Source organism: Salvia splendens, chromosome 13, assembly GCF_004379255.2.
Source record: "Salvia splendens isolate huo1 chromosome 13, SspV2, whole genome shotgun sequence".
NCBI lineage: Eukaryota > Viridiplantae > Streptophyta > Magnoliopsida > Lamiales > Lamiaceae > Salvia > Salvia splendens.
In genome coordinates this window covers 20,179,494-20,194,078 of record NC_056044.1, presented here as the reverse complement: position 1 = coordinate 20,194,078, position 14,585 = coordinate 20,179,494, and the positions used below count along the sequence as shown (strand labels likewise).

The 14,585-nt window shown below is 37.2% G+C and overlaps 2 protein-coding genes across 2 annotated transcripts; one reads left to right on the top strand and one right to left on the bottom strand.

Annotated features, from left to right (window-relative positions):
- Positions 1-1,623: 1,623 nt before the first annotated feature.
- Positions 1,624-2,526, bottom strand: LOC121763032 (40S ribosomal protein S6-like). The gene has a single exon (XM_042159084.1). It carries the CDS (start codon positions 2,457-2,459, stop codon positions 1,713-1,715), a length of 747 nt encoding a protein of 248 aa, XP_042015018.1. The 5' UTR covers positions 2,460-2,526; the 3' UTR covers positions 1,624-1,712.
- A 7,084-nt stretch (positions 2,527-9,610) lies between these two features.
- On the top strand, positions 9,611-14,477 carry LOC121763004 (lysine--tRNA ligase, chloroplastic/mitochondrial-like). Its single transcript, XM_042159047.1, has 14 exons — positions 9,611-9,890; positions 10,237-10,455; positions 10,915-11,026; positions 11,341-11,449; positions 11,995-12,052; positions 12,146-12,214; positions 12,403-12,510; positions 12,760-12,852; positions 12,985-13,089; positions 13,175-13,378; positions 13,488-13,582; positions 13,770-13,860; positions 13,980-14,147; positions 14,238-14,477. Exons 1-14 carry the CDS (start codon positions 9,660-9,662, stop codon positions 14,331-14,333), a joined length of 1,758 nt encoding a protein of 585 aa, XP_042014981.1. The 5' UTR covers positions 9,611-9,659; the 3' UTR covers positions 14,334-14,477.
- The last annotated feature ends 108 nt before the right edge of the window (positions 14,478-14,585 follow it).

Genomic DNA, 14,585 nt, shown 5'->3' with positions numbered 1-14,585 from the left:
CTACTTCCGGCACATCAGATACTTCTGTCGTTGGAGCTCCATCTTGCACATCACGTTCAAATCTTGACATTAGCATTTCATCTGAAATGTCCTCGATGATGGGAACTTCCAACTGCGGTTGACATTGAGGTTCCTCTGAAAATTCCATGCTCGGTTGGTACACATTCTCTTCAACTGCACTTGGCTCTTCCACTGAGTTGGAAACTTGGTCACGTGGATATGCAGGTGAAGGAGTAGGAATTGATTGCTTCGTCGGAGGACTTGGAATACATTGTTCATCTGAAATTGGGGCCCTTGGAACTACAACCTACAATCGACAAAAAGATAAATTGCAAATGAATACCAAACATAAATCATAAACATAGTTCAAATTTGTATAGTAACCTCTGCCACGCATTCGTGGACATCTCGTTCAACTACTCGAACTTCTTCAACTTCTTCTTCTATGGCTTCAACCTCAGGTTGTACATCTGATACAGATTGGGTAAGAATTGATTGCCCCATTGGAGTAGGAAATGATTGCCCAGTTGGAGGACTTGTCATGGAATCAACTGATGACGGTCTTGGAATTGGGACATCCTACAATAGACAAAACATAAAGCATAAATCACAAGAAGACCCAATATTGTAACTCATAAATCACAAACAATACCTCTACCTCTTGCACGCATGCATGGATGTCTCCTCGTCCAACAACTCCAACTACTGCATCATTCTCTCCACCCTCAACCTCAACCACAGCAGCTTCGGGTTGTGCTCCTTCTGCACTACTACATGATGCAAATGCTTCCATCAAATTCTTATGAGCTGCCTCATCTTTCCTCTTCCATTGCTGACGTTGGTCTTCAAAACTTTTGGTCAAATACCCTTCAAACTCAACATCCCTAGTGTACCACTCAATCATCAATAATGGTGACAATGGTTTCCTCTGCTCCTCCAGCTAATGTCTCTTCCTTTTCGGTTTAGGCTTCGTCAATCTCTTCAATGACCACTGTGGATTTTTTGCAAGCTTTGCGAAATTTTAGAAACTCATCCGCTTCTTCCTTTCGCTTCTTGAGTAAGGCGGCCGCCGCCGTAATCTCGACGACGTAAATGTGAACTAGCTTTGTGCTAGTGGCCGCGACTTCGATAAAAACAGTCAGATGTGGGTCGTCAATAATGGGCAGCAACGGACTCCTATGTCAACACCCATACACTCATCACTATACTTCGAATGAACGTAATAGAACTCGCAGACGATTTTCCTAGCATACCTCAACCTCAACACTATACTGGACAGATCTAAGAGCTCGAATTGGTTAATGTTGCAAGAGTCAAAGAATGTCAAATGACCCCCAACATACTTCTTCTGTTCATTGATTTCGAAGATTGAACCTCCGTGATGAAAAGCAACGGAAAACCTCCCGGGATGCTCCTCTGTTAGGGTTATTAGAAAATTAGAAAAATACCAAAATTAAACCAACAAATACAACATATAAAGTAAAAAATCAGAGCACCAAACGCCACGACATCAAAAGAAATTCCCAAAAAGAATCAATTTTTGGAACCCTAAATCACAGACTGGATCTCTTTTTTTTTTTTTTAATATGTTGTGGCTCATGCAATTGAAAGAAACCAGTACAATCTCAAAATCTTTCCAAAATTAAAAATAAAGGCATATAAAGGATCCAACAACATTCATCATAAAAGATTCATGTGCAGATCAAAGTCAATCATGCAGCAGCAGATTTAGTTGCAGCAGAGGCTTTAGAGCGCCTCTTGGCCAAACTCTCGCTTCTTCTGTCTCTCTGTTCCTTCAATCGAGTAGCAAGAAGCTTCTGGTACTCAGCAGCCTCCGACTTGGCCTTGGCGATCCTCTTCTTCTTGTCGGCAATTCTGGCTCTCTTTCTCTGCAACGTCAGAGGGGTCACAAGCCTTTGAATCTTGGGAGCTTTGCTCACTTCCTTTCCTGCTTTGGTGGTGAAAGTTCGGCGGTAAGTGTTGACATACTTCCTCACATCATCCTTCTTGTTCAGGTTAAACAGCTTGCGGATCTTTGAAGCCCTCTTGGGACCTCTCATCCTCGGCTTCTCAGTATCAGTGAGTCCTGGAAGTTCGTTGTCACCCTTTTTGACAATCACCAAATTCAGGACAGAGAGATCGGGGCTAACAATGCACCCTCGAACAGACTTCCTTCTGCGCTCCACGTTCCTCCTTCCATAACCACGGAAGCAAGGAGTTCCTCTGTGCAGCAGAAGCCTGACACGGCCAGTGGTCAACACTCCCTGCTTCATGGGAAAACCTTGTTTGTCACAACCTCCCATAATCTTGAAGACATACCCCTTGAACTCATCTCCCATTGCTTCACCGTTGACTTCCTGGGAGATTCGCTTATCCCAAAACGCCCGAAGCTTGAGATCATCGTCAATCTCGAGCTTCTTCTGGCATCCAGTCGTCGGGTTTGCAATGTTGAACTTCATCTTTGATTGAGCAGCGCAGATGCGATACTGCTACTTTCAAACAGTCGGCTGTATCAGCAAATTAGGGTTCTTTCTGGAAGAGACTGGATCTCTTGGTTGGTGGAATTAAAGTGAACGATTTGTGAAATTGTAAAATACAACTTACTGTATTCCTCATCCGGGACAAAGAAATCCAACTCAGGATCGCGAATGTCCCATGTTTTTGGGTCAACGTCGATTACCTTCGGACCGCGTCTAGGTGCAGCCGCTGGCGGAGGTGACGGTGGCGGTGGCGGTTGCTTTTTCCACCGTGACAAACTACGGGAGGAGGACGCTCCAGAGGAACCAGTTCGGTTTTGTTTTGGCGGCATTGATGAAAATGGTGTCAGAAAACCTCCGAAAATGGAGCGAAAATGGAGTGATGGAGTGGAGTGAGATGAGAGAGCGACAATGAGTGAAAGTGAAGGTGAATTGGAGAGGAGAGAAGAGAAAAAGAAGTGTTTTAATTTTCATAAAATATCGATGCAAGTACATACTAGGTGGCGTATGGGAAGCGAACCGTCTGCATTATTTCGAGGAAGAGAGAGGAGAGAAGATATGACATTTCGGTCATATCATTGGTAGGGTGTCAGCCACAGTGCATGTTGCAGGTGCATGCAGAGCACCTGCATAGGCAGCGTCAGTAAATAGACGAGAATGCCCTTTCAAGGCCTGAGGGTGTTATTGTCCGAAAAAACCTAGTTTGTGATTGTATATTTTGTTAGACCCCTATGGTGGGGTTTTTTTTAGGGGTCACCGGTGTTACAAACCCAAAAGTTAGGGACCTTTCATGCAGTTCACTCATCATCTTAAATCATTGTTTGACTTCTTGTTTTTATTTTCTGTTCTTTTAGTGTCTACTTGTTTTTTGTATTACACCTTGACGGTGCAGAGCTTACTCCACCAGCGTCGACCATCCCACTAAATCAGGGCAAAAATATAAGTTGATTATGTGTAGAAAAATAATGGAAAATGAACTACATGCCAAGGCAAAAGATAACTATACTAAAAAACCCTCGTGTGAATTAAACCCAATATTTCAAAAATATATTCTCGCACTTGCGCATTTGTTACCTAACCCAACCCCTTGTGATTGTGTATATAATTATTCAATTTCAAACAAATAAAGGTAAAACTTAATAGCCTAAAATCTCCAACTAAACTATGTCTTACCATATGATTAATATCTATTTATTTATGTCAGACCAACATGTTGTGGATTCATATTTTGGTGCAGAATTGTTACTTAGGAGAAAATATACCAGCAAAAAAAATTAGATTATGCTAAATAGTTGTCCATCCAGTACTTTTTTTTATTATTTGCAATAACATAATGAATAGAATAAAATACAGTAATAAAAAAGAAAGATAAGAAATTAAAATAAGACAAGCATAAAAGATAAAAAATAACATAAGTGAAAACATAAATCATATTAAAAAGCTGAGAGAGAAGATAATACACAACCTTTTCATTAATGTGAATTTTAGGGATTCAAGAAATATATGTTGATCCGGACGTGATAGATTCGTAGATGGTTATTTTTGGCTTTTTTTGTTTTGCTTGTTTTAGAGACCTTTTGATTATTTGTGTGTTTCTCTGTTGCACAGTTTGCCCTCTTTTGACCTTTAGGGGTGGTGCGGTACGGTATACCGCACCAAGAATGTCATACCGCATATCGTACCTCAAATTGCGGTATGATAAAATGTCATACATACACCTTACCGAATTTTTCGGTATGACAATTTCCGATACCGTTACCATGCCGTTTATGCGGTATGCCATACCATATTTCAGTATACCGTACTTTTAAGGTATACCGAAATAAGGTATGGCATACCAAGTACGGTATACCGAAATAAGGTATGACATATCATTATACCTGTGGTTCATACCAAAAAAATCCTATTTTATAACCAAATATTTAAAATAAAATTTCACCTATTTAAATAATGTCCAAAACATTAAAACTCCATCACAATCAAATCTTGTTCATAAGATTTAAATCAACAAAATTTCAAACATCAAATCCATACAGTGGACTTGATTTGCATCGCATCACTAAATGATTTCACAATCCACTTATACTGTCATAGCTACATGGTATTTCAATTGTGCAGTAGTTGCATATCACAATTGGTTTTAAACTGCAATCACCCATTTTCGTTCTTACTTTTTTGCAATGATTCCAATATGGGCTACCGCTTCTCTTTTTAGGAGTTAGAGGAGGTTTCTCCGTGGAAATTATTTTTAAACTGCATATCGCAATGATTTCTCTTTTTGCATTGATCCCAATATGAGATTTAGGGTTTCTAATTTCTATTTCTTAAATTATTGTTAATTTTAAGTATTATTTATATTAATACATAATTGAAATATATAAATACATATAATCGGTAAACACTTCATTTGTTTATATATACCATATGTTCGGTATAAATTAATAACGGTATGTATGATACCACATAGTCGGTATATACCTCATTTTCGGTACATACCGAATGTGCGGTATACCGCGGTATATGAAAATCTATACATTTACCTTACCGAAGTCTATCAGTAAGGTATCATACCGTACCGCAAATTGCGGTATACCGTAAGTTCGGCATTTTTCGGTACGGTAAGTGTGGTATTGCGGTATTTCGGTATATTTACCCAGCCTGGTTCATCTCTCATACTTTTTCTGTACGGTAACTAAAATTTCAATGTTCCTAAGTCTACCAAGCAAGTGAAGAGTTTTTTAAAGCTAATTGACTACTATCAGAAATTCGTGAATGACTATGGGCCACTGGTTCGACCTCCGGTGAATGTTACTCATCTGAGTCAGGATTAAGTGGAAACGACTCTGATTCCTATACCATTTGTTACCAAATATAGAATTCCCAAATCGGCTATGCGCCTTAGAACAGGAGTGGTCATGGGTTAAAGAAGCAAATAGTATGAAGTTTTTTAGGGAGAGGGGCAGAAGACACTCCAATGACAATAGAGAGAGAGAGCAGATTAGGTAGAGATATTCTTCATTTTACTATAATCATTGTTGTAATATTTATAAAAAGTTGATATTTTTCCTTGTTTGTTGTCAGGCACGTGTTATGCACACGTTGTCATAACGACGATGTATGGAGAAGAGGTTGTGTATAGAAAACATTCTTGTCTTGGTTCAGTTCAGGAGTTCATGGACCATTTGTATCATTTCAAGCGTCCTTCATGTGTTGGAGTTTCGGGTCCATTTGATATCCCATCAAATGGGTTTGGGGTTGTATGAAAACTGCATTTGATTATGTCAAGAAACATCGATTAGCCCCATAAACATTTATCCGTGGATGGAAGACCCATTATATTTAAAATATGAACTTTGTGATAATAACTAGGATGGTGTTGTGAAGATAACCAAATATGAAATAAAATATGTAAGCAAATATGAAATAAAATATATAAGCAAATTTACATTATATGCATTAAAAAAACTCTTAATATTGAATTTTGTAATCGTCGACTTTTGGTATAAGATAAAAAAAATTTTGGGTTAAAGACTTTGCACACATAAAAACCCATAAAGATGTTGAACAGATGCTGATGTTGATGTTGTGTAACAACGTAAGCAACTAGTGACTGGTTCTATTGTGCCCACAAATGAATAAAAAAATGTTAATGTGATAAAAATTACTTTTTTCTTTTCTATATTTTAATCTTCTGTTTATTAATTGATAAATTCTTTAAATAAACATTATTAGTTTGTTAAATTTTGTAATTGTTAGAATATTTAGAAAGTTAAACCTGCGTGGAAGTACGAGCCGCTTCATGCCATAACCCTTGTTGGTTATGAACGTGAGGGCAGAGTCAAATAATATATTTGTCAAAATTCATGTGGCCGCAAGTGGGGTTTACATGTTACTACATAATCTCGAAAGTCTTAGTTGGCCGTGTGTACGTTCATGTGGATACTAAGATTCCGATTAACGCTTCCGGTTCAACTTCAAGCAAGACAAGAAAAGGTGAAGTTTGATTGAAGTAAACTTTGTTATTTGTATAACATATTCATGTCTTCTTTTTTATAATGGTCTAATTTTGTTTTGTATATTTATGATCAGAACAGGTTGCAAATTAACATCCCATCTACCTAATGTTTTTTTTACTGTTGTTGCAAGAGAGTTGATAAGATTGAAACTGTTATCTATTATCATTTTCTTCACTTTAACTATTTATTATTATCATTTTTTTAAAACGACTGCAAAAAATATGCTTCTAGTAACGTGCGATAGAGGGAGTATTTACTAAATTCTCAATATTCCTAAGTCTATCAAACAAGTGAAGAGTTTTTTTAAGCTAACCGACTACTACAAGAAACATGTGAAAGGTTATGGGCCACTAGTTTGACCTCCGGTGAATGTTACCAAACTACTTAAGTTTGTGTGGTAGAATGAGACACAAGAAGTGTTTGATGAACTAAAGAATGTTATGACCTAGACTTAGGGGATGCATTGTTAGTGATTTATTATCAGAAGTATTCATTAGAGCTAACTTACCACATACGAGTAAAAGAAGAATTAAAAGAAACATAAAAGATGAAGAATACTACTTCTTTCCGCGAAAAGGAGTCTCGTTTCTCCATTTTGGTCCGTCTGCGAATAGGGGTCTCGGTTCATAATTACTATATAAGGTAAAAAAGACTAACTCATTCTACTCATGTATCATTTAAAACTAATATATATATATATATATATATATATATAAGTGGGATTCATATTCCACTAACTTTCTTCCATCTATTTTTCTTACCATTTTCCGTGCCAGAATGAAATGGGACTCCTATTCGCGAACGGAGGGAATATCTACTAATGGACGGATGTAGTATTAGTTAGTATTAATAAATGTCATGTATCTTGTTATGTGATGCACTTTTTATTAGCACTAATGGGTAGTACCAGATATCAAACACAGGGAAAACGATCACAGATTAACTATCCTCTACTAAGCTTTTTTTACTATTTGGAGAAACAAAAGATTTTTATTTTTAAAACTAAAACTTGTTAAATGCCGAAAACAAGTAAACAATTACAGATAAGTCACACATATAAAATAAATGAGATAAGAGAATTCCAGGAATGTACTTTCACAGTTATGACAAGTTCCATCTACAACACCCTAGCACAGTTCACACTTTACTAGAACGAGTCACATAAATATTGATCACATACACTAGGGGAGTCAATCTTAGATTTGTAACTCCTAAAGGTTCCTAAGACTCATAATGTTCTCACTCTCAATTAAAAGTATCGTTTTAAAGGGAATTAATCGTAGTGTCAACTAAGTTCTTCTAACACGTAAACCTCTTCCCACGATTATGTTGCACGTCAATAAATCATCATAAAATGTGTCACTCAAACATGAAGCATTATCCAACACTTAGAATAGAAACAAAGTAATGAACCAAACGGATATTAAAAAAAATAGGAACTGTATAAACCAAAGTCGTTGCTAACACATCCCTAGAATTCTATGAATTTAGCTACTCATAATGAAATAATATAAACCATAGTTTGTAGGAAAAACATAGAAAACATAAGAACTAAAATAATAGAACTGAAAGGTGGAATCTTGTAGTCTTGATCTTCTTTTGAATACATGCTTTAAACTCCCAAAGAGCATCCGCAATGGCGGACTTCCGCGTGGAATTCCCACGGACGTCCGGAATTCCGTCGCGGACGTCTGCCATTAGGCGTACCGGGCGCGGATACGGAATTGGGTTGAGGACGTCGCAGGTCCGCGGAATTTAGCGGAATTCCGTCCTGACGTCCGCCATTGCGTGGACTGTCACGGAATTCCGAACGGACGTCCCGTATTGTGCATTAAATGTTTTTTTATTTTCTATAAATACATCCCGTTGAACTTCATTTCATTCGCACCACTTGTTTTAAAAATAATGTACTTGTTTTAGTAATTATGCAATTTTTTTTAATGAAGTATGTTTTTTTAAAATAAAGTGGTTGCATTTTCTCCGTATTCGCGTCGAAATTTTAATCTCGTAAATTGTTTCTTCCGGAAATTGTTTAATTTGTGAATTTGTGATTTTTTTTAATGTGAGAATTTCGTCGGGAATTCCGCAGGGGAAGTCCGCCACTGTGCGGTGGGAATTCCGTATGACGTGGCAGAGCAGTGGGAAGTCCTTATGACGTGGCAAGAGGTGTTTTTGGGAAGTCCGCAGGGAATTCCACCGGGACATCCGCACCACTGCGGATGCCCTAAACAATGATGAACAGTGGAAGAAACTCTCAAATATTATGCTCTGGAAAATATTCTGCAAAAGGTTTCTTTGATGAAGCTTGGGGGGTTATATATAGCCTCCAAGTCGTGTGACATGATATGGTAACTCTTCAGCATAGTATGGTAAGTCTTGGAGAGAAAATAGGGCAATTTATGTTGGCCGCGTTTTCCCAGCGGGCCGCTGCACTTTGTTCAACGGTCGCTGGCAATCATTCTGTAGCTTCTGTATCTCAATTAGCGGTCGCTGCAGGGGCAACGGTCGATGGTGGCTAGCGGCCGCTGACTGGCTCAAAAAACTCCAGATTTCTAACTTCGACTTTTTGCTATATTTTTTTGCTCTATTTTGCACATTTATCAAAAAGCACGTCTAAATACCAAAATAGATCAAATATGCAAATAATGGACATGTAATGCAACTTTGACACTAAAAAACGAATTAAATAATGGCCTTAAAACAGTGCAAAATCCGAGTGTATGACTATGTAACTGCAAAATTATCAATCTTATAGTAATTTTTTTCTAAACTCCCTTTTTACATATGTATAAATATACCTTCAAGAAATATTACGATTTTTCACATACTATATTTTTTAATTATTAAATCACATAAATATATGTAAGAATATTATTACAGGTGTGTAACAGTTTATAAGGATCCATATTTATGTTGTAAAATAAAATAAGAGTATTTATTTTTAGATTCTCTTTTAAGGAAAAATGCTAGACTCTTATTTTTAGATTCTCTTTTAAGGAAAAATGCTAGTAATTATTTTTATTCGTAAGTTAATATAATAAAACGAATAAAAAATAAATGAATTACAGTAGAATTTGATTGAGTATAGAGTGAAGTGGATTATGTAAAAGAGGAGAGAAAATGAAAGAGGCATTTTAGATAACAAAGCGTTGTCGAAGGGAAGGAAATGGAAGGCGCTCTGCACCCAATGAGACTAAAGCAGCTGCTCCACTTCGCCGCCTTTCCCAAACTCAACAAAACTCACTTCATTTTTAGGAACACTCGATCCTTTTCCACCACCCGCTGCGCTTCTCCTTCTTCTTCGCCTACCGTCGCTGGTGCTCGCAACCGCAGGCCTTCTTCTTCTCAAACCAGTACCTCCGACAGAGAGGCAATTCGCGCAATTCGGATTAAAAAGGTCTTTTTTCTTTGAATTGCCGATGTGTAGTCAATAGTAATGCAGTTCATTCCGATAGGTCTGTGTTGATTGATTCAAAATTGAAAATATTAGGTTGATTACTTTGTGGTTAGTTTAAATGAACATTGCTTTTTATTTGGATCATGGCTCTTTTCTGGTACGCTATGGCCCATATTGATTACTATTTTTTACTCGAATTGGCACTTGAATGTGGAATGAATTGCTTTGATGCTAATGAAGTGAGTGGATAAAACGGAGGTGAAGGCAGTTTTATGAATGTGTTGGTTTGGATAATATTTCTTTGTCTATATCATAAAGAGCTGTTCTTTTTTTTAATATACTATAGGTGGAAGAGCTAAGAAGCAAGGGCTTAGATGCGTATGCTTATACTTGGAAACGTACTCATGCTGCAAATCAGCTCCAAGAGATTTACATGGATTTGGGAAATGGCGAGGAGGCAGCCTGTGAAAGTGATCGCGTATCTATTGCTGGAAGAATTGTAGCCCGTAGAGCTTTTGGAAAGCTTGCATTTTTAACTTTGAGGGATGACTCAGGAACAATCCAGGTATGCACAAAGTCTGGTACTAAGAATGCATAGTTCGCTAGTTAACCCATATCTAATGCGTATAGACATATGATTTCATTATAACAAAAGTTCTACCCTGCAGTATATTAAGGGAGATATAAGATAGCTGCTTGTTGAATATTATGTTCAAAAAGCTAAAAATTTGAAGGGTTCTATTAGATTTTCCTTTAATTATCATCTCTTTGCCTGAATATAGTATCTTGGTCATATGTCGAATAATATGCTTAGATAGCCAATTGGAGCCTTGCTTATCAGCAATTTTCACTGAAACCATAAGTCTGAAATATTGCTTATGCTTTACTGATGTTTGATTTAAATTATGTTAGCTCTCATTTCTTTATCATTTTATGTTCAAGTTGCTTTGTATGAGGTCATTCATTTGTTAGTGTGTGGAACTTTCTTAATGAGGTTTAGTAAATAAGTTTCTTTGGCATATAGCTCTACTGTGAGAAGGAAAAGCTACTAAGTGACCAGTTCGAACATTTGAAGACGTTAGTTGATATAGGTGATATTTTGGGGGCAGAAGGTTCAATTAAGCGCACTGAAAAAGGTATGTTTTTTGTAGTGCCACTGTTCCAAGCTTTTAATTGAAAATTCAAGAGCAGACTTTGGAAGTTATCTAATAGAGTCGAAACTACCCCAAATATGTCATGGAACCAGAACATTTGTTTCTAAACTCTCATGCCCCTTTACTTGATTGCCTCATCTACAGAAACATGAGCAAGTGCTTCAACTGAACCTGACGGAGATATATGTTGCCTGTAGAAAACCCACTCAGAGGGATTTGATTTTTTAAAAGGAGAACTTTTGTGATCTCATCAACTAATTCATCCATAATAGCTAATTTTATCTTATTTTTGGCAGGAGAGTTATCTGTCTGTGTGACCTCATTCTCAATCCTTACAAAATCTTTGCTTCCTTTGCCTGACAAATATCATGGCCTGACCGACATAGATAAGCGCTATCGCCAAAGGTAAAACTATCTCTTACTTTCTTGTGTTCCCCATGCAAATGTCTTATAGTTTGTGCTTGATACATCCATGATGTTTTTCAATACACATACCATGGTAGTTTTGTTTTTCTGTTTGGGTATTCTGTTAAAATAGTGCTATTGCCAAAGGTAAAACTATCTCTTACTTTCCTGTGTTCCCCATGCAAATGCCTTATAGTTTGTGCTTGATACATCCATGATGTTTATTCATACACATACCATGGTAGTTTTGTTTTTCTGTTTGGGTGTTCTGATAAAATATTTTCCTTCATGCCATGATGTCTTTTTTTCTGCCATGTGTGAGGTAATTCATAATTATAAAGTATAGAAATAGAACCATGATAAATTTCCTCATTTTCTTCTTCTTGTAAAGGTAACTAACCCTTGTATCTATTGTTCTGCATCTAGTCACCTCTTATTTTTATAGCCTAAAATTTTAGGTGTTGTAACAAGCTCCATATCCCCAGCTCCAGCTGTTGCTACTAAGTTCTTGCGTGGTCACTCCCTCCTGATTCCTTTTCTTGCAGGTATGTAGATATGATTGCCAATCCTGAGGTAGCTGATGTATTTAGGAAAAGAGCTAAGGTTATCTTTCCTTCTATTCTCTCTACTTGATTTCCTTGTGCATGCTTTTCTAATTCCACCTGGTGAGGTGCTAACCTTTTCTCCTCCGAGTAGATAATATCAGAAATACGGAAGACAGTAGAATCTGCTGGTTTTATTGAAGTTGAAACTCCAGTACTTCAGGTATTAAGAATTTATGAATAGTCGGTCACATACATATTTCTTCCTAAACGCTTTTTCGTTCATTTTTTACTTCCTTCCAAAAGAGTTTGGGGGAGAAGTAAAAACTGGTTTAGCACATCACTAATTATATTCCACTCAAGTACTGTACTTATAATATAAATTTTAATATTTGCTGATTTCATGTATAGGGTGCAGCTGGTGGTGCTGAAGCTAGGCCCTTCATTACATACCATAACTCTCTTGGACAAGATCTTTATCTACGAATTGCAACTGAGCTACATTTGAAGAGAATGCTGGTGAGGTTTGTTTTTCTTCAACTCGTATGTGTGAAATCTCCTTCCTTAGTGGGATCATCTTTTCTATGCTGCAAGCAATGCTTCTTTACTTGTACTTGTTATGGTTCAAAACTCAAAAGATATTGACTATCACTTAGTGTATCCAAAATTCCCAATGCTTGATTTAGTCCCTATTGCTTGCTTCTTCTTCTTAGTCATCAAAACATAGTCAATCAGCATGTCATAGTGATCTTTGATTGACATCGACAGGTTGGTGGATTTGAAAAAGTATATGAAATAGGAAGGATTTTCCGAAATGAAGGCCTTTCAACTCGTCATAATCCTGAATTCACCACAATTGAGGTAAATAATATCGAAATTCCTTCTGTGTTCTGGAGGAAACAACTATCTGGTCGACCTGTTTAAATTGTAATTAGTATTGTTGAGATTCCTAGTCCATATGCATAATTTGTTGTAGTTTTGGATGATGATTAGATGTATGAAGCATACACAGACTATGAAAGCATGATGAATATGGCGGAGGAAATTGTAACACGTTCTGCTCTTGCAGTTAATGGGAAACTTATCATTGATTATCAGGTAAACGAGCGTAGTATGTTGGTTATATCTTTTCATTACCTTTGGATTTCTCTTTGTTATAAATGATTCTTGAATTTGGACGCAGGGTGTAGAGATATCATTGGAAAGACCTTGGAGGAGGGAGACGATGCATAATCTTGTGAAAGAAGCAACGGGCATTGATTTCGCAATGTTTGAGGACCTTACTGCTGCCAAAGAAGTTGCTCTGGAGATGCTTAACGCTGGTGGTGATAATCAGAACAAAAGCTCAATAGAAGCATGTCCATCTGTTGGTCATGTGCTCAATGAGGTTAATCATAATCATCTGTTAGTTGACAAACTAAATATTATTAACTCCTACAATAGTTACTAGAAGGGCTCTATTTTAAACCGAACGCAAACTCTTCTCCGCTTTGTAGGTATTTGAGTTGGTGGTGGAACCAAAGTTATTGCAACCGACTTTTGTGTTGGACTACCCCCTTGAAGTATCACCACTGGCCAAACCACATAGAAGGTACTTAGGCTTACACGACCAAATATTTTTTGTTCCATTTAATTGTTGTATGGAAAAATTTCTGCCAGTGTTATTCGCTGTACATGATCACGCATTGGTTGATATTTCGGTATGGCAGTATTTCTCTGTGAGAAATTTTCTGTGTACAAACATATTCTGGAGTACTTACTCTTGATATGACCTTCAGACACGCAGGCTTGACGGAGAGATTTGAGCTCTTTGTATGTGGTCGAGAGATGGCCAATGCCTTCTCAGAATTGACTGACCCTTTGGACCAGGTACACTACCAGAGTTGTGAAAGGCACTGATATCTGAGAGATTTTTTTATGTCCAAGATTATCAGTATTAATATTGTTATAGTTATAGTTTGAGGTTTGGATCTTAAAATGATTTGCAGCGAGAGCGGTTGGAGGACCAAGTGAGGCAGCATAAGAAAAAGAATGCATCTTTGGTTTCAGAAGATAAAAACAAGAAAGTTGATGGCGATGACGATGCATATGATGTGAATCTTGACGAAGACTTTTTAACCGCACTGGAGTATGGGATGCCTCCTGCATCTGGAATGGTACACTTTCTTACATAATTAGTAAAAGAGAGAAGCAACAAACATGAAAAAAATATTCTTCATGTGTTGAGGGCATCCTGTATTTTTCAGGGCATCGGCATTGATAGGCTCGTGATGCTGCTGACGAACTCTGCTAGTATACGCGATGTTATTGCATTTCCCGTCCTCAAGACTCCCCAAGTCTGAAGTAGATCTCTGCTTGTAGCTTTAAGCCATTACTATTAATTCTTCTACTCTAGTTCATCATTCAAATATACACAACCTTTTTGGTAGTGCAATCTGATTATTGAAAGATGTACATTTTTATAAATGCAAGCTAGTGTTGATTTATGTACTGATGCGCAATGTACACAATTTGGGAATTTCTTTTCCGTAACCTTAAATATTGGAAAATTTTGATGAAATATCAAGAAACTCAAGACGGATCTCCAAAATGTG

What these genes read in the sequence shown, in the direction of transcription:
- LOC121763032 (XM_042159084.1), bottom strand. Translation starts at nt 2,459, where the DNA reads ATGAAGTTCAACATTGCAAACCCGACGACTGGATGCCAGAAGAAGCTC.
- LOC121763004 (XM_042159047.1), top strand. Translation starts at nt 9,660, where the DNA reads ATGGAAGGCGCTCTGCACCCAATGAGACTAAAGCAGCTGCTCCACTTC. An exon ending in TTGGTCATGTGCTCAATGAG is followed by an intron (nt 13,379 to 13,487) that starts GTTAATCATAAT and finishes TCCGCTTTGTAG; the next exon opens with GTATTTGAGTTGGTGGTGGA. An exon ending in CTGGCCAAACCACATAGAAG is followed by an intron (nt 13,583 to 13,769) that starts GTACTTAGGCTT and finishes TATGACCTTCAG; the next exon opens with ACACGCAGGCTTGACGGAGA.